This window comes from Salvelinus alpinus, chromosome 19, assembly GCF_045679555.1.
Source record: "Salvelinus alpinus chromosome 19, SLU_Salpinus.1, whole genome shotgun sequence".
Classification (NCBI taxonomy): domain Eukaryota; kingdom Metazoa; phylum Chordata; class Actinopteri; order Salmoniformes; family Salmonidae; genus Salvelinus; species Salvelinus alpinus.
Window position 1 is genome coordinate 22,028,504 of NC_092104.1, and position 24,610 is coordinate 22,053,113.

At 41.1% G+C, this 24,610-nt stretch overlaps 2 protein-coding genes across 7 annotated transcripts; both read left to right on the top strand.

The window, feature by feature from the left end:
- The first annotated feature begins 191 nt into the window (after window positions 1-191).
- LOC139545134 (U3 small nucleolar ribonucleoprotein protein IMP4-like) lies at window positions 192-3,782 on the top strand. 2 transcript variants are annotated; one of them, XM_071352561.1, is made up of 9 exons: window positions 192-335; window positions 663-771; window positions 934-1,017; window positions 1,168-1,277; window positions 1,545-1,677; window positions 1,992-2,146; window positions 2,237-2,331; window positions 2,451-2,524; window positions 2,740-3,782. In XM_071352561.1, exons 1-9 carry the CDS (start codon window positions 333-335, stop codon window positions 2,850-2,852), a joined length of 876 nt encoding a protein of 291 aa, XP_071208662.1. In that variant the 5' UTR covers window positions 192-332; the 3' UTR covers window positions 2,853-3,782. The 2 variants fall into 2 exon arrangements, with proteins under 2 accessions (XP_071208662.1, XP_071208663.1); XM_071352562.1 differs by having other exon boundaries at window positions 203-335; window positions 2,268-2,331.
- A 367-nt stretch (window positions 3,783-4,149) lies between these two features.
- Window positions 4,150-23,674, top strand: LOC139545132 (serine/threonine-protein kinase A-Raf-like). Of its 5 annotated transcripts, none has more exons than XM_071352556.1 (16): window positions 4,150-4,244; window positions 5,227-5,431; window positions 5,807-5,910; window positions 6,198-6,300; window positions 6,520-6,674; window positions 13,257-13,361; window positions 14,207-14,351; window positions 14,542-14,572; window positions 14,679-14,803; window positions 15,037-15,239; window positions 15,498-15,674; window positions 17,384-17,430; window positions 19,285-19,403; window positions 22,677-22,808; window positions 23,082-23,216; window positions 23,395-23,674. In XM_071352556.1, exons 2-16 carry the CDS (start codon window positions 5,321-5,323, stop codon window positions 23,533-23,535), a joined length of 1,833 nt encoding a protein of 610 aa, XP_071208657.1. In that variant the 5' UTR covers window positions 4,150-4,244; window positions 5,227-5,320; the 3' UTR covers window positions 23,536-23,674. The 5 variants fall into 5 exon arrangements, with proteins under 5 accessions (XP_071208657.1, XP_071208661.1, XP_071208658.1 ...); XM_071352557.1 differs by lacking the exon at window positions 4,150-4,244 and adding an exon at window positions 4,251-4,272; XM_071352559.1 differs by lacking the exon at window positions 4,150-4,244 and adding an exon at window positions 4,645-4,750.
- The last annotated feature ends 936 nt before the right edge of the window (window positions 23,675-24,610 follow it).

Here is a 24,610-nt window from a genome sequence, read left to right on the forward strand (position 1 = left end):
AAAAGTTGTGAATGTTTAATAGGCAAATATAGGATAGCTTAGTACACATTTAGAAATGTGAATGGAAGCTGTCCTGATATCTGTGAAAATAAAAAACAGCTAATGACTCAAATATGCGAACGTTAAATGCTAATGAATTTCCAATATTTGGTTCAATCAATGTTTCTTATGGCTTGTACCTGGGACTTTTATTTTTCGATGGCGCGTACTTGTCATCTAGCTAGACAGTTTTGCTCACTGCCATTGGCTGTTGGCGTATCCAATGAAAAAGAGTGTTGGTGTCTTCCTTACAGCCTCCCATGCGTGTGAGTGCGTGTTAGCAAAGCAACACAATGGTAAATTTACTGAACATTTGTTTAGCTTTTAATAATCTCATATTTGCTTAAAACATCAGATTATTTCTGACTCCAGTGTAGAAATTAAGCAAATATTTTGATGTCGGACTCTCTGTTTAAACGTTGCTGATCCAGGTTACCATGCTTCTTAGCGTTAGCTAGTTTGCTAGCCAAACACAGCCAAGTGGACATTTTGGACTGTTGTGTATTTAAGATTTTATGGTGTTTTTTTTGTTTGTTTTTTTACCTTAATCCATGATACTGTTTTATGAATGAATGATACAGCCAGCGTTCAACTGTACATGGTGTGTTTTTGTCTGATTGTAGCTTCGCCGAGAGACGAGACTGAGACGGGAGTATCTGTATAGGAAGGCCCAGGAGGACAGAGTGCGGACGATTGAGGAGAAGAAACAGAAGCTGAAATCTGCTCTTGATGGTGAGGATTGCATGTAATTCAGAAGATTGGGTGAATGATGAACAATCTGAAATGTTTTGATACTTTTTAGGATGGCAATAGACATGGCCTTGAAAACAAGTGACAATTTGGGTAACATTAGTTAGTTCCAAGACTTTGACTCTTTTTTTTTTTTTTTCGCAGACAATCGTCTCATCCCTACGGAGGTTCGCAGAGACGCAGTACAGTTACAGAAATTGCTGGAGTATGACGATGAGGGAGCGGAAGGTTTGTTCCATAGAAATAGAATGACATTCAACATATAATTCAGTTTTTTCCGCACATCGGGTTCTGCATCTGCACATCCACTGTAAATATTATGTCGCTCATGACAATAAGCAAACCAGTGACTGACTGGGACCTTCTCTGTGCGTGCAGGTGTCAGTTCTCACATGGATGATGAGTATAAATGGGCTGGAGTGGAGGATCCAAAGGTCATGGTCACAACGTCAAGAGACCCCAGCTCTCGACTCAAGATGTTTGTCAAAGTCTGTCCCCATTATATGTCTCAAGATATTGGCCCTTTCTCAATTTGTCTTTCCTTGATTCCTTGCATCCTCCTTACTCGCCTCCTTCTAAAAAGGCTTTGGAGAAGATAGGAGGCAAGGAGATAGAATTAAGGAATCGTAGAAAGATTAATTGAGAGATGCGTTCTTGTTAAATGTGTGTCCTCTGCCCAATCTCTAACACAAAGTATGTTTACAGTAATGACTTCTCCTCAATTGTGCCTGATGTGTAACTTTTGCTGTTGACAGGAGGTGAAGCTGATCTTTCCAGGCGCTCAGCGTATGAACAGGGGAGGTCATGAGATCAATGCTCTGGTACAAGCCTGTAAAGCCAACAATGTTACAGACCTGGTCATTGTTCATGAAACCAGAGGACAGCCAGGTAAGGCCATCCATAACCAACACCAAATCCTCTCATTTAAGTATCATAGCCCTGCACTATTATTTCTCTAGGTTTAATAATATTAGGTGTTTGTTTAATGCGAACAGACGTTGTAATTATCCAGTCTGTTTGTGCTATATCGTGCTATTTCCTTGTCACTCCTTGCCAAGTTTGGCTTCACAAGAACAGCAATAGTGTAGGCAAGAGTGCACAAATGGATCTGGGTAGACTATAATGACTATTTCCAAGTATAAAAACACTGCATTGAGGTAACCTTAAAATAACTACTTTTATATTGCCTGTGGTATTAATAGATGGGCTGGTGGTGTGCCACCTACCTTTTGGACCAACTGCATACTTCACCCTTTACAATGTGGTAATGAGACATGATGTGCCAGACATTGAAACCATGTCTGAGGCCTACCCCCACCTCATCTTTCACAACTTCTCCTCACGACTTGGCCAGAGGGTGAGTCTTGACACTTAATAAATGTTTAGACTTATTATTTGAGTAGTGACTGCAAATGTTTGACACTGACTGTAAGTAAATCTCAATCAGGTTTCCAATATCCTCAAGTATTTGTTCCCAGTGCCTAAAGAGGACAGTAGACGAGTTATCACATTTGCCAACCAGGAGGATTTTATATCTTTCAGGTGAGTAGAGGGATGCTTTGGATGAGCTATTTGGGAAAATGTACCTTGTGTTTTTCTGATTCGTTTTCTAGACTCAGTCAGACTTATTCACTTAAAGTAAGGACCTATTTTCATTGCAGACATCACACTTACAAGAAAACGGACCACAAGAACATTGAGTTGTCAGAAGTTGGGCCCAGATTTGAAATTAAATGTAAGTGCAATGTTTTCCCTTTCTCATCATTAGCAACATCAAAGGAGTTTTTTTTTTACAATGTGGAATTTTGTATTAATTGCAGTTTTACCCTTTCTTGCACTGCAGCCCCTATACCATTTGTGTATCTTCCTCTTGTGTGTTTTGATGATGTACACACATCATTAGAATTGTTATATTATAAAATAGTGCTTTAACTGGTTTTCCGTCTGTAGTGTACATGATCAAGCTTGGTACCCTGGAGAATGAGGCTACAGCGGACGTTGAATGGCGCCACCACTCGTACACACACACTGCCAAAAAGAGGAAGTTTCTCAGCGTGGAGTAGCCTCAACCAGTATTCCCCTTTCATGGACCGCTCATGGCAAAAGCAGCCCAACCACATAGTTGCATAATGCTGTGTTAAGTTTTACACACCATTCCTCGGATATGTATTTCATGTTATTATGGTGTCAGACCATGGATAATTTCATGGAAACAGACTCTACCAGACAAGTCATGTATAATACAAACTAGATTTTGACTGGACTGAATATATATATTTTTACTTCAGTGGTTTTGTACTACATATGGGTCTTTATATAAATGAAGGGGCCAATGTGTGACATCAGGGTAAACATTTCTAAATGGTTTGATATACATATGATTTTCTTGCAGCTTCAAATGTGTAGTTTCAGGAATACGAGTCTAGATAAGCACAATGAGACCATAACTACTAGCAACAACAAAACATCTACATGTCATTCAAAATGTCACATGAAAATGGCATGTTTCTTTGTCATGCCTAGTAGGCATGTCTGTTTGTGCTTTAGTCAACTTCTCTAAAATGTATAGCCATGCTAAACCTTCCAGAAGAATGAAAAAGATAACAGCATTTCAATATTTTTTTAATCGTTTATTTAATACAATGGGTTCTGTAAACAAAATGATTGACAATAACCACAACAAGAAATGTTCACTGGTACCCAAGTTTATAGAAAGACACAAATTTGGGCTCCTGAGTTGCACAGCGGTCTAAGGCACTGCATCTCATGGCAAGAGGGGTCACTGCAGTCTCTGGTTCAAATCCAGGCTGCATCACATCCGGCCGTGATTGGGAGTCCATTTGGGCGGCGCACAATTGTCCCAGCATTGTAAATAAGGATTTGTTCTTAACTGACTTGCCTAGTTAAAAAAATTAAAATATGTACTGTATCTGAGCTAGTGACTTGCCCAGAGATGATCAACATGTGAAAATAAAAGCAGTCCCAGGTTTTAATCTTGTTTTTACTTGCTCATATGATGCAAACCACCTTCCCAATTTACTGCAAAAAAATCTGGATCATACATACTGTACATTTGCTTTATCACAGAATGAGGTCCAACCTCCATTTATTGCATGTAGCTATTTTGCTATTTAAAAAATAATAGTTATGGATGTGCCGTTTAATATGGTAGATTCAGATGTAACAATGTTCCCCCTGGATATTTAATAGGTCAACTGAATCATATCCACGTCGTTTGTAGTTTACTGTAACATAAGTTTGTACAATGTAACTTAAAAAAAAAAAAAAAAAAAAAAATGTTTACTTGTAACACCCGCCCCTTTATGTTATATTATGTTATCCAATGAGCGAGTGTACATGTGAGAATTGACCAATAGGGAGCGCGCATCACGGAGGTGTTCCGCTTTCCAAGAGATTCTACTTCTGATTGAGAGCATTCAAGATGGCTCCTTCAGGTAAGACTATTCCACAACCAAATTTGCGGTTAGTTGTTTATGAATGACTCGTTTTGCAATGGTATTGAATTGCCAATTATGGATTCGGCAGTTGCTTATGTTATTACGTAAATTAGAGTGAAACAAGCTTTTCGTTACTTGATAGTATCAGACAGCAAAAGTAGCAACCTAAAGCGCTAGCTGGCTCATAGCTAGCTAGCTAATCCCTTTCCGCCTCATGAAAGCACTCACTCGAACGTGAAAAAAACACCTGACAGGAATTAAGAAACTATTTATAACAGCCTCGTCGACGCGGTATTGTCATTCCGTCAAAATAATATAAACGAATTGCAAGCCTCAGTGGTAGTTATGCTGAGAAAAACATGGCTTCCAAAATGTGGAAATGTCATATTGTTAAACAGTCAAATATCATTACTATATGCTAAGCTAGGATAGCTACGTAATTACATTGCCAACGACTTTAGCTATAACATTTGTAGCTTTACAAAGCCAACAAGGCTCCTACGGTACTTGACAGCAATAATGCAATTTCGCGTGCACATTAATTGTCTAGCTATGAGTCAAAGTGCAGCGAGACATGGTGTAGTAATGAACGTTAACTAGCAATGTCTAGGCTACGTAAAGTTGCCTTTGAAGTTAGCTAGCTGGTTAGTAAGTTTAACTAGTTAAAGTGTCAAAGTAGTAATCATCCATGATAAATAACATTTGTTCGAGCCATTGACAACCTACACCAACTCAGCTGTTTGGTACAAGCAACCCTTTAAGACAGTTTTTACTGTGAGCAGCTATTTTTTGGAGATGTAAAAATGAGGCCTCTTCTGTTTATTTAGCAGTTCTTTACCTAGTTTACACAATGTGGTATCATCCTTGCTAGTTGCAACATACTTAGTCAATCTATGTTCATAATTATGGGCACATTTGTCTCACTCGTTTGATTAGATTCAGATGGATCGTAGCTAATTCGTAGCACTGTCTGTTCCAGGTAAGGGCTCACTCCCCCGGATCCCCAGTGCATGAAGTTCGCCTGCGGTTGAAGCATCTCAGTGCTGCCTCCCCTGCTCCTCCTGCCTTTCATCATGTCCTCCAACTCCTCCTCTTGCTCCTCCTCTGGTGAGACCAGTCCAGAGGACGTGCCCCGAGGTGGCGGCACCATCCGCGTCTACCTCCCCAATAAACAGAGGACTGTGGTAAGACTTTCACAATAATCTTTTGGGCATTTATATTACACGAAAAATTGAATTATTTTCAACACTAATGATTCACGACTGCATCAATGACTAACTCCTAGCAGACAGTTGGTGTTGTCCCAGCTGGTGCCTAAGGCCCAGTTCCAATCTATTTCTTATCATGTTTCTCAAACATGAGAAAACACATGATTTACCATAGAGACCAAAATAATTCACTGTGAATATGTAACTCACACAATTTCATAACTGTAAACAGAGTTGGTGCTGTATTTTATTATGTGAAAGTAGTTATCTTTCTCTGACACAACAAGCCACTTGCACACCCTACTTGAAATTGCTAAACTACATGAAACTCCCTACTGTTTGTGTCTGCAGGTGAATGTTCGCCCTGGCCAGACCGTTTATGACAGTTTGGATAAAGCCCTTAAAGTGAGGGGCCTGAGCCAGGACTGTTGCGCAGTGTTTCGACTCCTAGAGGGGTAAGTGTCTGCCCTAGCCCATTTTAATATCTTGTTTTGCACCATCTCCATTTTTAAGCATCTTTCTTGTCTGATCTGGCAAGGTGTGTGTACAGTTCAATAAGTAAAAGGTTCTAGCAGTGTTTGTTTACTAAATAATCTGTAAGTGGTTCATTGTTGATGCGTCTTAACCCCAAGATACATTTCTGGCAACATTTCTTTCATGGTAATAATACAGTTTTCTGATTTTAGATTTGTTTTTCTTTGATATCATTGGTCTTTTTTTAATCTGACCCTCTCCCCCGCAGTCGCAAGAGACTAACTGATTGGAACACTGACATCACCCCGCTGGTAGGAGAAGAGCTGCTTGTAGATGTGTTGGATGATGTCCCTCTCGCCATGCATAACTTTGTAAGTAGCTCTTGTAAATGTTTCACCTTTGCATTTGTGTATTGTAAGGCAACACTTATTTTTCCAGTAGTGGTTAACACCACCACCTTCTGCACACATGTGCTTCTGACTGTGTGGGTTAGTATAGCAGACTTACCACTACTTTGTCACAACTCTCACCTCACTTTCTCTTCAACTGAAATGTCTGAAAAATATACTTTCACATTATTTTTATTGCAGGTACGGAAAACCTTCTTCAAGTTGGCCTATTGTGACTTCTGCCACAAGTTTCTGTTCAACGGCTTCAGATGTCAGACATGTGGCTACAAGTTTCACCAGCACTGCAGCAGCAAAGTTCCCACTGTGTGTGTGGACATGGACACTATGACAAAACGGTGAGTCTGTCGAGGACAGGGTTTTAAATTAGCATTTTTCATTGGTAGCACTAGTTTTCCCACAAGTCTAGGAGTGCCAGAAGATATATATTTTTTTATATTAGCTTTCTATATTGTGTAAAAGCACAACCTAGTGAGATGCATTACATAGACAATTCTACCCTGTCTCTTTAAGCACGTCAAGTTTGTGAGTGACGACATGCAAGAGATCACTCATTCATTCATTGTTATGATCAGTGGTCTTCTAAAGAAGCTGTCCTTTTTCCTTTCTTTTTGTGCCGCCAAATGTTTTGATGTACTGGTAAAGTAACCAGGTTGTTAGCTAATGAGGTAACCTGACTGAACAAGGTTTAAACAAATGCCCATGAGTGGTTTGGGAACGATGTGTGACATAGTTTTTAGGCCCTGTTCATAAACCAACGTTTTGGGCCACCAACCACTGTGGCAGTTGGATGAAAATAACTACCAGCCACTCAGAATTCTTACCAGTCAATACATTTATTTGCCATAATAACACGAGAAACAAATGTTTTGGATCTCCCTCCCCCCTTCTGGTTTTCACTCTAAAAATCTCACTTTTCATAGAAAACATTTGGATAACAATGATTAAACCACAGCAGCAGACCACAATAGAATATTTTGTTAGGTATAGTTGCCCTTTAATTTCAATTATGCACCTCAAGAGACTGGTGTTTGGTTGGCGGTGTTTCTGTACTGCATGTGGAATATAGTTTGCAAAACAAAAGACCACCCGATTCATACAAATCATCATGATATATCATTCTCCTAGTTAACATTTTAATTTGCAACGTTTTTTGGGGAAGCCTTGAAAAATAAGTTTTGCCTACACAGTGGTAGACGCAGGCATTCCCATGCCGTGACTTCTTCAGAAAGTTGCAAGAAATACAAATCACTGAAGCGGTCTTTATTATTCTTTACATGTAGGCTTTGGATTAAAACAAATTAATCTGTGCTTGCTTTTTTCTCTAGGGGACTTGGAAACATCTGCACAGTGAAACCTATCATTACAGCAATTATCTGGGTGTTTATTTTTATTATATGTTTTGTCTCACTGGGGCTCCCAAAATAATATGTAATGTCACACAGCAAAATATCTAGGAGCATGTGCGAACCAAAGGGTTGTACTTTAGAGCCCTGGTCGAGGACATGGAGACGGAACGGGGATACTGTTCTAGATTGTATGAGTCAATAGTGCGGTAACTATCCAGTAAATTGTGATAACATTTACAAGGGTTGCTTCCTTGTGGGGCTATAGATCATTGCATCCCTTTGGGCTAAACTGTTTAGGATAGATGGCGGTCCCCCTCTGTTTACGCTGCTGAATTTATCTCCCAGGGACGACTTGGCCTACAGGTCATGATTTAATTATTGTGAAGATCTAGATTATAGACTACATTTCTTGCACATACACCCCCCCTACCCCCCGCCTTTTTTTTTTTTATATATATATTTTTTTACATAGAGCACATACATGCTTAATACAAATTCAGGGTACATTATGTTTAGGGGTAATTTAGAGTGGTTCACATGGGGGGGACCAATGTGTGGGTTTCCCTGTGGGTCCAGCCTTTTGTTTCACATCCATAGGCTTACTAACACTAAAGATAAAAAATGGCAACGCTAGCTATTCTGTCTTGGCATTTGAAAAGCCCAAACTGTCCTTATTAAACGTTGCAGCTTTCTTGATATCCTAATAAGAAACCATGCTGATATAGCAATGACCCAAGAAACACACCTGCTCCAAAAGGACTCGCATAGAATAGAGAACCATTTGTACAAAAGGCTGCTTTTTCATTAGCCCCAAACAAAACTAAAGGTGTAATCATAATACATGGGAAACTTAAAATTACAATTCTGGGTGAAGACCAAGAAGAAGAATCACTTTCTTTTTTAGTTTATTTATTTCACCTTTATTTAACCAGGTAGGCTAGTTGAGAACAAGTTCTCATTTGCAACTGCGACCTGGCCAAGATAATGCAAAGCAGTTCGACACACAACAGAGTTACACATGGAATAAACAAACATACAATCAATAATACAGTAGAAAAATCTATATACAGCATGTGCAAATGAGGTAGGATAAGAGAGGTAAGGCAATAAATAGGCCATGGTGGCAAAGTAATTACAATATAGCAATTAAACAATGGAATGGTAGGATGTGCAGAAGATGAATGTGCAAGTTGAGATACTGGGGTGCAAAGGAGCAAGATAAATAAATACAGTATGGGGGTGAGGTAGATTGGATGGGCTATTTACAGATGAGCTATGTTCAGGTGCAGTGATCTGTGAGCTGATCTGACAGCTGGTGCTTAAAGCTAGTGAGGGAGGGTGAGGGGATCTCCAGCTTCAGAAATGTTTGCAGTTCTTTCCGGTCATTGGCAGCAGAGAACTGGAAGGAGAGGCGGCCAAAGGACGAATTGGCTTTGGGGGTGACCAGTGAGATATACCTGCTGGAGCGAGTGCTGTGGGTGCTGCTATGGTGACCAGTGAGCTGAGATAAGGCGGGGCTTTACCTAGCAGAGACTTGTAGATGACCTGGAGCCAGTGGGTTTGGCGACGAGTATGAAGCGAGGGCCAGCCAAGGAGATCGTACAGGTCGCAGTGGAGGGTAGTATATGGGGCTTTGGTGACAAAACGGATGGCACTGTGATAGACTCATCCAATTTGTTGAGTAGAGTGTTGGAGGCTATTTTGTAAATGACATAGCCGAAGTCGAGGATCGGTAGGATGGTCAGTTTTACGAGGGTATGTTTGGCAGCATGAGTGAAGGATGCTTTTTTTGAGAAATAGGAAGCCGATTCTAGATTTAATTTTGGATTGGAGATGTTTAATGTGAGTCTGGAAGGAGAGTTTACAGTTTAACCAGGCACCTAGGTATTTGTAGTTGTCCACATATTCTAGGTCAGAACCGTCCAAAGTAGTGGTACTGGACGGGCGGGCAGGTGCGGGCAGCGATCGGATGAAGAGCATGCGTTTAGTTTTACTTGCAGTTGGAGGCCACGGAAGGAGAGTTGTATGGCATTGAAGCTCAACTGGAGTTTAGTTAACAGTGTCCCACGAAGGGCCAGAAGTTTACAGAATGGTGTCGTCTGCGTAGAGGTGGATCAAAGAATCACCAGCAGCGAGAGCGACATCATTTATGTATACAGAGAAGAGAGTCGGCCCGAGAATTGAACCCTGTGGCACCCCCATAGAGACTGCCAGAGGTCCGGACAACAGGCCTTCCGATTTGACATACTGAACTCTATCGGAGAAGTAGCTGGTGAACCAAGCGAGGCAATCATTTGAGAAACCAAGGCTGTTGACTCTGCCAATAAGAATGTTGTGATTGAGAGTCGAAAGCCTTGGCCAGGTCGATGAATACGGCTGCACAGTAATGTCTCTTATCAATGGCGGTTATGATGTCGTTTAGGACCTTGAGCGTGGCTGAGGTGCACCCATGACCAGCTCTGAAACCAGATTGCACAGCGGAGAAGGTACGGTGGGATTCGAAATGGTCTGTAATCTGTTTGTTAACTTGACTTTCAATGACCTTAGAAAGGCAGGGTAGAATAGATATAGGTCTGTAGCAGTTTGGGTCTAGAGTGTCTCCCGCTTTGAAGAGGGGGATGACCGTGGCAGCTTTCCAATCTATGGGAATCTCAGACAATACGAAAGAGGTTGAACAAGCTAGTAATAGTGTTTGCAATAATTTTGGCAGATTGTCTAGCCCGGCTGATTTGTAGGGGTCCAGATTTTGCAGCTCTTTCAGAACATCAGCTATCTGGATTTGGGTGAAGGAGAAGTGGGGGAGGTTTGGGCGCGTTGCTGTGGGGAGCGCAGGGCTGTTGACCAGGGTAGGGGTAGCCAGGTGGAATGCTTGGCCAGCCGTAGAAAAATAGTTATTGAAATTCTCAATTATTGTGGATTTATCGGTAGTGACAGTGTTTCCTAGCCTCAGTGCAGTAGGCAGCTGGGAGGAGGTGCTCTTATTCTCCTTGGACTTTAGTGTCCCAGAACTTTTTTGAGTTTGTAATACAGGATGCAAATTTCTGTTTGAAAAGCTAGCCTTAGCTTTTCTAACTGCCTGTGTATATTGGTTCCTAACTTCCCTAAAAAGTTGCATATCACGGGGGCTATTCGATGCTAATGCAGAACGCCACAGGATGTGAGCAGACAGGACTGGAGTGAACTAAGGGCTATCTATTCCTAGTTCTAATTTCTTTTGAATGGAGCATGCTTATTTAAGATGGTGAGGAAGGCACTTTTATTGTATCAATAATGCAAATGGTCTTTTTATTAATGTACTCTTCAAATTCTTATGATCCTATGTTTTTTTGCATTTTCTGAACAGCATATTGTTAGAATTAACTGAATTCCATCTGGTTATTGGGACTGACATGAATGGTATTTTGGACATGTGGAACAAATCTAATAAGACCAACTACAATCCACACGCAACCAAGGCTCTCCAGCATATACTCTCTGTTTACAACCTCATTGATGCCTGGTGAGCACAATCCTAAAGTAAAAGAGCACGCTTTCTACTTAAACAGGCATAAATCATTTTCACAAATCGATTTCATACTATTATCTACACCTCTATTTTCTTTAATTAATCAATATATGAGCTTGTCTGACCACCACGCTTACCACTGCCAACTTGAAATGTCAGAATCTCCTAAAAGAGCCACAAAATGGCATTAGAACATTTCATGACAAAAAAATCCTATATTCTGTGATCAATTTGAAATTGAACTAAATTAATTCATAATGATCAAAATTAAGTCGATTTTCCCCCTGATCCTATGAGATGCCGCTAAAGGTTTTATTAGAAATAAAGCAACTACCTTTCATCTGGGTTGAATAAATCACAAAGACGATAACAATTCCAAATCTGCTATCGATGTTAGAGCATTATCAACGAACACTATTTTCAGACCAGGTAGCTATTACTCTTTCGAAAATCAAGACGGTACTTAAGGCGCGTGCACTAAGTCCAGACAAAGTTTAAAAATGTACAATAAAAGTTAGTAAACATGCCAAACGATGTTTAAAATCAATCCTCCGGTTGTTTTTGTCATAAAATAATCAATAATATTTCAACCGGACGAAAGCTTCGTCAATAGGAAAGGAGAAACAAAGGCGCGTTCCCGATCAGGCGCATGGCTGATGAATGGAAATTTCCACTGGCCACTGATTGAAAGTGCTGTATCTCCCTCATTGTTCAGAGTAAAAGCCTGAAACAATGCCTAAAGACTGGCCACATGTAGAGGAAGCCACAGAGCTTGTGAACCGGGTCCTAAGTCTTTGTATGGTGGATAGGCTTTCAATGGAAAAGCAGCCTTTCAAAATAATAGTACTTCCTGGTTGGATTTTCCTCTGGTTTTCGCCTGCCATATCAGCTCTGTTATACTCACAGACATTATTTTAACAGTTTTGGAAACTTTAGAGTGTTTTCTATCCAAATCTACTAATTATATGCACATCTACCTTCTGGGCCTGAGTAGCAGGCAGGTTAATTTGGGCACATTTTTCATCCAACATTTCAAATGCTGCCCCCTACCCTAGTGAAGTTAATTTATACTGAACAAAAATAGAAATGCTAAATGTGAAGTGTTGGTCCCATTCTACTAAGCTAACATCTGGAATTGTTTTCAGGTGGTGATATCGTGGATCATTTAGCTATTTGATTTAGAATTTTAGAACCCCTTTAGGTATCCCCCACCCCCCCCCCAAAAAAAATATATTTGATAGAATATTGAATTTGGCCTTTACTACTGTAGCCCATAGAAATGCATTGAATAACACATTCATAAATTGCAAAAAAAAGTCAGTCAAAAAGTAAATCATATAGAGTAAGGTTTTGAAGTGTCTGTCCTATATGTAGGAGATATAAGAAAGCTCAGAAAAAAAGAAAAACAAGTGGACACATTTAACACCTTATTTTTGTTGGCACAACTACCTCCGTACTTCCACTCATTTGACGAGTCGCGTGACATTAGTGGGGGTTGTATAGAAAAACGGAGAACACCATTATGTTCGAGAGTTTCATCTTTTCATAGTTAGGCCAAACCATTCGGAAACTACAGACATTTTCATGTGAAGACAGATTTTGATTTGATTTTTTTTCTTCCTGGGATATCTGTTCATCTGACAAACCGTTGTAGCTCTGCCACTTTCCACTGCAGATGCGGAAGAGCGACATAAGGCATGCAGTGGATAGAGACACCATACAAAAAAAACAGTCCGATATTTATTATTTTTAAATGGAGACTTATTTATTGTGTTCATTGTTAAGGATTTAACCTGCAGAATATCTTATCAAAATGAATATATTGTCACGGTTTAATTTCTGTAGTTCCACCCCCACCCACCCGCCCTTCAAAAAGACCGAACGAAATAAAAAGTTGGTCACAAACTAAAATAATCAAATCCCATAATGTTCTCCATGCATTTTGTTGTGCTTTTCACAATGTCACCAATATCACTTCATATTTGTTTTACTGTTAGCATTGTGTGACTGGAACAGCTCTTTACCCTCTGCTTACCCTCTGTGTGTGTACTGTACCTTATTTCCAGGTTCACACCTAATCCCTGCACAGATGAGTACCCTCAGATATCCATACTGTTGCCAGACAACTCCATATCCCAGAGCGACATAGCCTTAACCCCAGATTCTTCTGGGTAAGTGGATCTGAACCATAGTCACATGCGTTCCAAAGGACACCCTATTCCCTATATCAGGGATGGGCAACTTTGATGGGGGTGGGGGCCACAAAAAATCTGAACTCATGAGAGACCGCAGTGACTCGTGGGTCTGCATACCCATACATGCAGTCAGAGCCGGCCCTAGCCTTTTGGGGGCCATAAGTGACATTTTGTTGGGGAGGTCCCCCCCACCTTACAAGCAAAACATGCTTTGCGGCACCCCTCTTGACAGCGGATAAATATTTTTACAGTTAATTTCCTGCAATTCGACACATTTTGCCATGGGGCGGAGTGAAGATTTAGACATTTTATAACACATTTCATGCATTTCTACTCATTTTGCCATAGGGTGGAGAGAAATGTTTGCAGTTTTGAATATGTCTGAGTGAGAGTGACTAACAAAATGAATGGTAATTTGACCATGGTTACTAAAAGTTTAGATGGCTGGTTAAATTAGTCAAAAAAATGTAGCTGACATGGGCTAATTGAGTGACTGACATAACAAGAGAGAAACTGATGATGCGATGCCAAATTTAGAAATTGTACCTTTTTATTCTAAGTCAGTAAGTTGACACCGACTGAATTTTTATAAATGTTTGGTCTTAGGAAATTGCTCTGCGGACCATGCCTTATATAGTGCACTACTTATCCCATAGGTCTCTGGTCAGAAGTAGTGCACTATAAAGGGAATAGTGTGCCATTTAGGATGCAGTCACAGAAACCATATGGTATTGGTGCCCCTGGTGCCCCCTCAAATGGATAACCGTAACTCTTCAGAAATGAACCAAACCTGTTCTGTTGTGCCCCTTTGTGTCTTGTAGGCATGGACTTCTGTCCCCGACCTCTGCCTTCCTGTTCCCCCCGCCAGTTGGAGATGGACCATCCCTACAGAGGCATCGGTCCACCTCCACCCCCAACGTCCACATGGTCAGCACAGTGGGCCCTGCCGGAGTCAGCATCATAGAGGTGAGACAGTCACTCCTATAACACAGGGTTTACAAAACAAATTCATTAGTCTATTTGTTACAGTGAACCATGGAAATGTGTCTTCTGCTTATTTCTCAACCCCTACAATAGCATACATCACACACACAGTGGCCATCAATGTGAGTCTGTGAATGTTTCATTAATATTAGACGATGTGTTTCTCCTTTAGGAGGCGTTAAAAATACAAAACAATACAATGGGTGAGATTTCAAATCCGATTTCTTTATCCTTACTCATGTCTTTGAGATTATTTTGCACTTGCTCATTTGTTTCATAACCTGCTCATTTGACAACTGTTATTTACAGGTCCTGAACCCTCATCCAAACCCTCCACCAGCCCGCCCTCCCTGGACTCCCCTGGCAGGAGACCCCCTAAATCCCCCTCAGAGCACAAAGAGCGCAAGCCCTCATCTGACGACAAAAAGAAAGTGGTAAGTAAAGTTTAGATTTGCCGGCGCTACTAAAACCCTTCTATGGGAATGAGTATCTCATCTGGGTGAAAAAAGGTTCTGGCATCAGTTGTTGCAGTCTTTTTGGGAGATGCCGTCATTACCTTTTCTTTTTTTAGAAAGTGGTATGTGTCCGAGACTGAACCCTTGGTGCTCCTTGTTAATTAGTGATGGGGATGTTGTTGAAAATGGTTTTAAGTAAAAGTGTGTTTCAGCACCGTGGCGGTTATAGAGACTCAAGTTACTACTGGGAGGTCCACTCTCGAGAAGTCACCATGCAGAAAAGGATAGGTGCAGGGTCCTTTGGGACTGTCTTCAAGGGAAAGTGGCACGGAGATGTGGCCATCAAGATCCTCAAAGTGACAGAGCCAACACCTGAGCAGCTGCAGGCTTTTAAAAATGAAATGCAAGTCCTAAGGTGAGTATTGTACCTGCCTTCTTCTTACATTGACAAATTAATTCATGTTTTTTTTGGAGGTCTTGATATACGACACATTACTTGATGATGGTGCTGTATTGCAATTTACGTAGCTGTTTTTACTGAAACTGTCCTACCATGAGTTAACATGAGTATTGTTGTTAGAACTGTGGAACATGCCGTTTGGGTGAGATATTGATAGCAGTGTGTGTTGTGACTGATATCGGTGTGTGTGTGTGTCCCCCCCCCCCCCTGCAGAAAGACACGCCACGTCAACATTCTGCTGTTTATGGGCTTTATGACTAAGCCTAACTTTGCCATCATCACACAGTGGTGTGAGGGCAGCAGCCTGTACCGTCATCTGCACGTCTCCGAGACCAAGTTTGAAACCATGCGCCGCATCGACGTTGCCAGGCAGACAGCACAGGGCATGGAGTAAGCTATTTCATTTTAAACACTGTTATTAAAGTGGTAATCCATTTTATTTATTTTTTAAATTCATGATATACAGTTGAAGTTGGAAGTTTACATACACCTTAGCCAAATACATTTCAGCTCAGTTTTTCACAATTCCTGACATTTAATCTGAGTAAAAATTCCCAGTCTTAGGTCAGTTAGGATAACCACTTTATTTAAAGAATGTGCAATGTCAGAATAATAGTAGAGAATTATTTCAGCTTTTATTTATTTCATCACATTCCCAGTGGGTCAGACGTTTACATTCACTCAATTAGTATTTGGTAGCATTGCCTTTAAATTGTTTATCTTGGGTCAAATGATTCGGGTAGCCTTCCACAAGCTTCCCACAATAAGTTGGGTGAATTTTGGCCCATTCCTCCTGACAGAGCTGGTGTAACTGAGTCAGGTTTGTAGGCCTCCTTGCTCGCACACACTTTTTCAGTTCTGCCCACAAATTTTCTATAGGATTGAGGTCAGGGCTTTGTGATGGCCACTCCAATACCTTGACCTTGTTGTCCTTAAGCCATTTTGCCACAACTTTGGAAGTATGCTTGGGGTCATTGTCCATTTGGAAGACCCATTTGCGACAAAGCTTTAACTTCCTGACTGATGTCTTGATGTTGCTTCATTATATCCACATCATTTTCCTACCTCATGATGCCATGTATTTTGTGAAGTGCACCAGTCCCTCCTGCAGCAAGTACGATCTTTGTCCCCATGTGCAGTTGCAAACCGTAGTCTGGCATTTTTATGGCGGTTTTGGAGCAGTGGCTTCTTCCTTGCTGAGCGGCCTTTCAGATTATGCCGATATAGGACTCATTTTACTGTGGCTATAGATACATTTGTACCTGTTTCCTCCAGCATCTTCACAAGGTCCTTTGCTGTTGTTCTGGGATTGATTTTCACACCAAAGTACGTTCATCTCTAGGAGACAGAACACTTCTCCTTCCTGAGCGGTATGACGGCTGCGTGGTCCCATGGTGTTTATACTTGCGTACTATTGTTTGTACAGATTAACGTGGTACCTTCAGGCATTTGGAAATTGCTCCCAAGGATGAACCAGACTTGTAGAGGTCAACACTTTTTTTTTTTTTGAGGTCTTGGCTGATTTCTTCTGATTTTCTCATGATGTCAAGCAAAGAGGCACTGAGTTTGAAGGTAGGACTTGAAATACATCCGCAGATACACCTCCAATTGACTCAAATTACGTCAATTAGCCTATCAGAAGTTTCTAAAGCCATGACATCCTTTTCTGGAATTTTCCAAGCTGTTTAAAGGCAGTCAAGTTAGTGCATGTAAACTTCTGACCCACTGGAATTGTGATACAGTGAATAATAAGTGAAATAATCTGTCTGTAAACAATTGTTTGAAAATGTACTTGTGTGATGCACAAAGTGATGTCCTAACCGACTTGCCAAAACTATAGTTTGTTAACAAGAAATTCGTGGAGTGGTTGAAAAAAAGGTTTTGACTAACCAAAGTGTATGTAAACTTCCGACTTCAACTGTATAGCTATTGAGTCTTTTAGAATATAACTTATAAATGCCTCATGAGCTTTGTTCAACTGTCTTTATCACAACACATGGTGCTTTTGAAAAGTATTAACATGCAGTATGTTCTTTTTTTAGCTTATTTACTTTGTATACATTTAGAAATAACTTAGGCCTTTTTCTTATTTTTTTCAGTTATCTTCATGCCAAGAATATAATTCATCGAGACCTGAAATCAAACAGTATCCTTTCTTGAGCTGGGCTTTTACTTCTGAAGTAGAATAAGATGAATTTACACTGAACAAAAATATAAATGCAACATGTAAAGTGTTGGTCCCATGTTTCATGAGCTGAAATAAAAGAGCACAGAAATGTTCCATATGCACAAAAAGATTATTTCTCTCAAATGTTGTGCATAAATTTGTTTACGTCCCTGTTAGTGAGCATTTCTCCTTTGCCAAGATAACCTGATTGATAACCCATCCACCTAACAGGTGTGGCTTATCAAGAAGCTGATTACACAGGTGCACCTTGGGCTGGGGACAATTAAAAGGACACTGTAAAATGTGCAGCTTTTGTCACAATGACAGATGTCTCATATTTTGAGGGAGCGCGCAATTGGCATTCTGACTGCAGTAATGTCCACCAGAGCTGTTGCCAGAGAATTTACTTTTAATTTCTCTACCACAAGCCGCCTCCAACATCGTTTTAGAGAATTTGCCGGTACGTCCTACCGGCCTCACAACTGCAGACCATGTGTGGGCGAATGGTTTGCTGTTGTGAACAGAGTGCCCCATGGTGGGGTTAGGGTTACAAACACAATTGCATTTTATCGATGGCAATTTGAATGCACAGAGATACCGTGACACGATCCTGACACCTATTGTCATGCCATTCATCTGCCGCCATCACCTCATGTTTCAATATGATAATGCACAGCCCCATGTCGCAAGGATCTGTATACAATTCCTGGAAGCTGAAAATGTCCCAGTTCTTCCATGGCATACTCGCCAGACATGTCACACATTGAGCATGTTTGGGATGCTCTGGATCTGTGACAGCGTGTTCCAGTTCCTGCAAATATCCAGCAACTTTGCACATCCATTGAAGAGGAGTGGGACAACATTCCAAAGGCCGCAATCAACACCCTAATCAACTCTATGCAAAGGAGATGTCGCATTGCATTAGTCAAATGGTGGTCACACCAGATACTGACTGGTTTTCTGATCCACGCCCCTTTTTTTTTTTAAGGTATTTGTGACCAACAGATTCATATCTGTATTCCCAGTCATGTGAAATCCATAGATTAGGGACTAATGCATTTATTTCATTAGACTGATTTCCTTATTTGAACTTTAACTCAGTAAAATCTTTTACATTGTTATGTTGCGGTTTATATTTTTAATCAGTGTAGATTATATGGATAGGGAGGACCTGATCTTAGATCAGCAGTCCTACTCTAAGACTCTTAATGAATACGGGCAATGAGTTTGGATCTGTGGTGTGCTTAACACTGTCTGGTGAGGATCTGTCAGTTCTAATGTAGGCCTATGTGGTTGGCCAGAAGCCTAGTTAGAAGCCAATGATCAACGACCACAGAAGCATTTTTGAGCACCCGATTTATTTGTGCGTTTTGTCTGTGAGTTCAGTGCTATGTTCACCATTAATATTTTTATGGTCTGTCAATATGTGTTCAGTTGTGAAATCTTTGCATCATGAGTTTAGTGCTTATATTGCTTGGTGTGAGACTTTTTTTAAGCTTCAAACTGTGCCAGTGTCTTGTCTCTTTTTAAAGGCGAAGTAGCCTTTAAAACACATTCTCTGGCAAATCAAACATTCATGGAGATTAATTAGAACAAATGTATCAACTTATCGTATTTGTCAAAATGTATCAAATGTTTGTCAGAGAAAGATGCCCACCACCAGTATCACTTGAGGCCAATGCTTGTCCAAAACTAGATCACTTTTGTAGAATGCTATCAATTTCAAGTCTATTTAGTCATTTTGAAGGTTGCGTTAAAATCATCAGTGTGATTTGCTTTTCCAAATGTATATACCTACCTACCTGCTGCCATGTTCCTGAGCTCTGTTGTCAGACATCTTCCTCCATGAGGGCTGGACTGTGAAGATCGGGGACTTTGGGCTGGCCACAGTGAAGTCTCGATGGAGTGGCTCCGAGCAGGTAGAACAGCCTAGCGGTTCCATTCTGTGGATGGTAAGTTCTTTGAACTCCTGGGTTGCATTAATTTACAGCACAGTGTCTCATTGAACAAGTTCAGGTAGTCTGTTTCAGGCCTTTTTCTTCCACTTGGTGTCGAGGAATACAACCTAGATATCACTGGCTGATAGTGGGGGTAGCATCATTTCACATCAACTGTCAAACTGCATTTAGCAATGTGATTTGTAATGTCTGAGTTTTCCTGGAGAGTTTAGAGGGGTTGTATTTTTCATGCGTGATTAATCTTTCAGTATAAAGACCGCAGTTGTGACATCTTAAACAGGGTGTCTGCAGGTCCTTGATGTGTTTGTCTTAAATTAATTTAATTATCTGATTTAAGTCTTACAGTGTCTTCAATTCAGTTTTCAAAGGTCTTAAAAAATACAATGGCGATAACTACACAGTTTCTGTTAGATTGTGCAGCTGCTTAATTGTTGCCACCACGGTAATATTTTTTCTTTTTTACAAATAATCATTCTTGAGGCACACTTTCAAGATGTTACAGAGCATATCTGCATGTGCTCGTCTTGTGCATGTGCAAGTCAGGCTGTTGCAGAGAGAGAAAAGTGGTCTTCACAATTTAAGACAACAGTAACTAGAGCTGGGACGTTTAACTGAAAATTAGACACCGACATTGCCCTCTTACCGAAGCAATTTTGATTACGTCTATAATTTTGGTGATTAGGCTAAACGCCGTTCCTGCTGATTTTTTTTTGGTTCTAAAACAAATTTTTGTTCAACAGTAATGTGCATTAACCAGGGTTCCTACGGTCATGAAAATCCTGGAAAAGTCATAACATTTTGAAATGGTGTTTTCCAAGCCTGAAAAAGGTTTGGAAAATTATAGCATCCTAAAAGTTTTGGAAAGGTCATGGAAATTAATTTAATATATTTAGGCACAGTTTAAAGATTGTCAGTCAAATAAATCAACATATCCGCCAGGATCGGAATGACACTTCAGCTCGTTTGTTTGCTCGCATCACCTGCATGTGTGCAAGACGAGTGGGCCGTTCGTTGCTCAAGGAGTCAGTCAGACGTTGCAGCAGCAGGTAGGCCTAGCCTATAAAATATGATAAAGAACAGACTAGTAACCAATTCAAAACATATCTTGTACCTTCTAGTTAACTGTTTAGATATTATTAGCATGTATTAATGTTTGTCATGACCCCAAAAACGTACCACTGACACTCGCGAACAAGGTGGATTTACTTTTTTAACGATTAATTTAACAAGTATTATTATGAATGTATTTTACCCCCTTTTTCTCCACAATTTCTATCTTGTCTCATCGCTGCAACTCCCCAACGGGCTCGTGAGGCGAAGGTCGACTCATGCGCCCTCCAAAACATGACCCTCCAAACCGCGCTTCTTAACACTCGGCCCGCTTAACCCGGAAGCCAGACGCACCAATGTGTCGGAGGAAACATCAATCAACTAATGACTAAGGTCAGCCTGCAGGCGCCCGGCTCGCCACAAGCAGTCGCTAGAGCGGGATGAGCCATGTAAAGCCCCTCCGGCCAAACCCTCCTCTATCCCGGACGACTCTGGGCCAATTGTGCTCTGCCCAATGGGACTCCCAATCACAGACGGTTGTGATACAGCCCAGGGTTGAACCCGTGTCTGTTGTGACGCCTCTAGCGATGCATTGCCTTAGACCGCTGCACCACTCGGGAGGCCCTAAACAAGTATCTTTGACGAAACAAATGATTTACTTCACCATTTATATTAGTTGAGATTTGGTTCAATAACGATTAATCAAATCAAAATAATTTGAATCACAGAGTAATTTTAGGAAAATAGATTTGATGTAGCCTTTTTGATTATGTGGCTTCAATACTTGTTTTGTAGATACTTCCAGTTGATTTGGTCATACAATGTATGGGACATTGCAACTCAATAGATGCTAATGAACCTGCAAAGTAAACACTTAAGGTAGCTAAGATTGACTAAACTGGAAAAGGTACATTTCCTGAGGAAAATGTTAGCTTGCTTCAGCTGTCTAAAAATATTTGTGTCCTACCATAGCCATTTGATCTTTGATACATATTGAATAAGCTAATTATTTCAAAAGGCATGAAACGTATTTGGTTGTAATGTTGCAATTTTATACATCAAGGGTGGTCATCCATCCTCCTTGAGAGCTAATGGGTGTGCTTTTCCCAACACCCTCTAACAAACCACATTTTAGAAATAAACTGCTCAACAGGACCATGATAAAGTGGCTCTGGTGTGTTTGAGCAGGGCTTGCTCAAAAGCTTTCATACCCAGTACTCCAGACTGAGGGTTGACCATGTGTTTTATACAGTTGCCTAACAGGTATAATACTTTGGGGTGGGGGGGTTAAGTGCCTTGCACAACGGCAGGAGATGGTACATGGGATCAAAGAGCAGCCTCCCAGTGTCAATACCATATTATGCATACGTTTTTGTACGTACATCAAGATGTCTCTAATTGTTGGTCATGGAAATTTGGTTAGAAGTAATGGAAAAGCAATTCCATTCCATCTGTCAAAATGTGTATGAATCTGGATTAACCTGCTTCCTGCAATGAAAGTCACTGCCCTGTCTCTGTTTCTCTGCCTCTCCCTCTCCCCTTTGCACATGAAGTGAAGGGAGAGATACTTTCTGTTAAGTGCAAGCATACTGACAGTTGGGCAACATTTTCAAAATGTATTTGTGGGAAAGACTTTTTTTTAAACTACTGTTAAGAGGACAGTCTCCGCTTTATGTTAGTATAACAGTTAGGGTTGTTGCTATACTCGGAGGTATCGTGGCAAGGACACAAAACATGAAGTGAACTGAACTTGTGAATACAATTTTTATTTCTCTGTGTGCAGTTTGAGGAAAGTTGCTAACTAGCGTTGGCGCAATGACTAGCAGTCTATGGATATCTACTCTATGGGTATCTAATCTTGAAGTCAAACTTCCATCATTGAAGTCGTTTGGTGATGAAGGGCGTTGGGATTGTCTCAAACCAGTCAGAGTATCAAAGCCAATGAAGAATTTTCAAACTGCCGCTTTACCCACGTGTGTTCCGGCTCTGGCCCAACCCATCGGTTCCTGGACCAGTCAGACGGCCCGAATGTGTTCGCATTCGGTGAAGAGTCAGGGATGTACTCCAATTCAGACTCATTGCAGAGAAGAAACTGGGTAGCCAGGCAAATGGAAAAAGTCTTAGTCTTAAATGCATCTTCATGGAACCTGCAGATAAAATATAATGTTTGTACTTGAGTCAGCTGTCCAACGATATGTGTGCGTTTTATGTTTTTAGGCTCCTGAGGTGATCCGGATGCAGGACACCAACCCTTATACGTTTCAGTCAGACGTGTATGGCTACGGGGTGGTTCTGTTTGAGCTGATGTCAGGGACTCTGCCTTATTCCCAGATCAACAACAGAGACCAGGTGAAACGATTATAATGGCAGCAGCAAGCAGAGTTACGAGAACAAATAATTACAATGAAATTGTTACAATTTTACAAAAAAACATAAATATAAAATGAGACTACTGAGAGGATGGGAACGGTTTACCTCTTAATACAGATCTGAAGGGTGCAGCTAACATGTATGCTATTTAAGATCATTCACATTCAAACGTCTCGTACATAAGAACTGATACTGTGGCATATTCTATTCCCAACCAGAGACATACATTTACCAACCCGTCTTTCCTCTCAGATACTCTTTATGGTTGGGCGCGGCTACTTGTCTCCAGACCTCAGTTTGCTGTCCAGTAGCTCACCCAAATCAATGAAGAGGCTCATCATTGACTGCCTGAAGTTCAAACGTGATGAGAGGCCCCTCTTTCCACAGGTGAGAGAGAGCACTGCCAAAGCATTTAATCAAAGTCAACAACAGGGTCTTTTCCTCTTTACATACTGTTCTCTTATTGTTTTTGTTTTATCCATCTCCGCCTCCTTGGTTCTTGCTGTTTATGGTTTGAGTGTGAGTATCTTTCCAATTCTACAATGTTTACTTTGTTTCTCCGCAGATCATGTTAGGCATTGAGCAGGTCCAGGACCTGTTACCAAAAATCGAGCGGAGTGCCTCGGAGCCCTCCCTCCACAGGGCTGTGCATGCAGAGGAACTGAACCCACTCCTGTTCAACACCACTCGGCTGATGCCCATTTGAGCCCTGACCTTCCAGGCACCCAGTCCCAGAAGCTATCTGTCTGTCCCTCTGTCTGAGAGAGAGAGAGAAGAAAAGAGACCATCACTGATGCAACCGATGGCTGCATTATTCCCATAAGAGAGAGTGCACTGACAGCTGCCCATCCCAACACCCCAGAGGCTATGTACCAAATGGCACCCTATTCCCTACATGGTGCACTACTTTTTACCCGATCCCTATGGGACACTATAAGACTGCCAATTGGGAAACAACCCAGCATTCCCCTTCCTCTGGAACTGGTTGGGGCTCCTCCCACAGACACCACCACCAACACATACAACCCCTCGTCAAGCAGACACTCCCCATCACAACCCCCTGAGCCCTCAGTCTCTCCCTACTCTACTTCAAACACACAGCTCCCCTCCCTTCCCCCTGCTCACAGGCCTACACAAACTGGAACTGCAGAACACACGCTAGCCTGGCCATGTCAGACCCCCTACATTCCTATACTGTAACTGTACATGCGTGGCTATGGATTTCTCAAGGCTGCTTTTGGGGGGGAAGAGACTTTTTTTTTGTATCATTTTGAAGTCGGCGTTCTGAGAATAAGTGCAAGCGATGGAAGAGAAGTGCTTGCAAAACAACAGCATGCAGAGAAGTGAATTTCACTTGGGTTTTATGACCATATTTATAGTTATTGGTCCTTCTGGTTCCATAACGGTTTTGATAAATTAGTGTCGTCAATGCGTTGTTAGAATATGAAGATGAATAAGTTGTATTGCTGCTTTACAACATGGATCGATATGCCACTGTCTAAGACCATCTGTTTGGAAGCCGTGAACTGCAGTGTCATATGGGTACAGCAACATTTTGAAATGCGCAGAGGAGTCGTATTCATTAGTGCACACCATGACATAGTGCTTTGCCATCGGAAATAAAAAAACAAGTGGTTCTTATTGGACAAGGTTAGGTAGTCCCTCCATCTTTCAGTCTGTTTTCTTCCGTTTGGTGCCTAATGAATACGACCCAGACATGTTCAAACCTGTGCATTTTTTTCCATTGAATACATGTAGGTTAGTTCAGCCCAGAGAGCTTC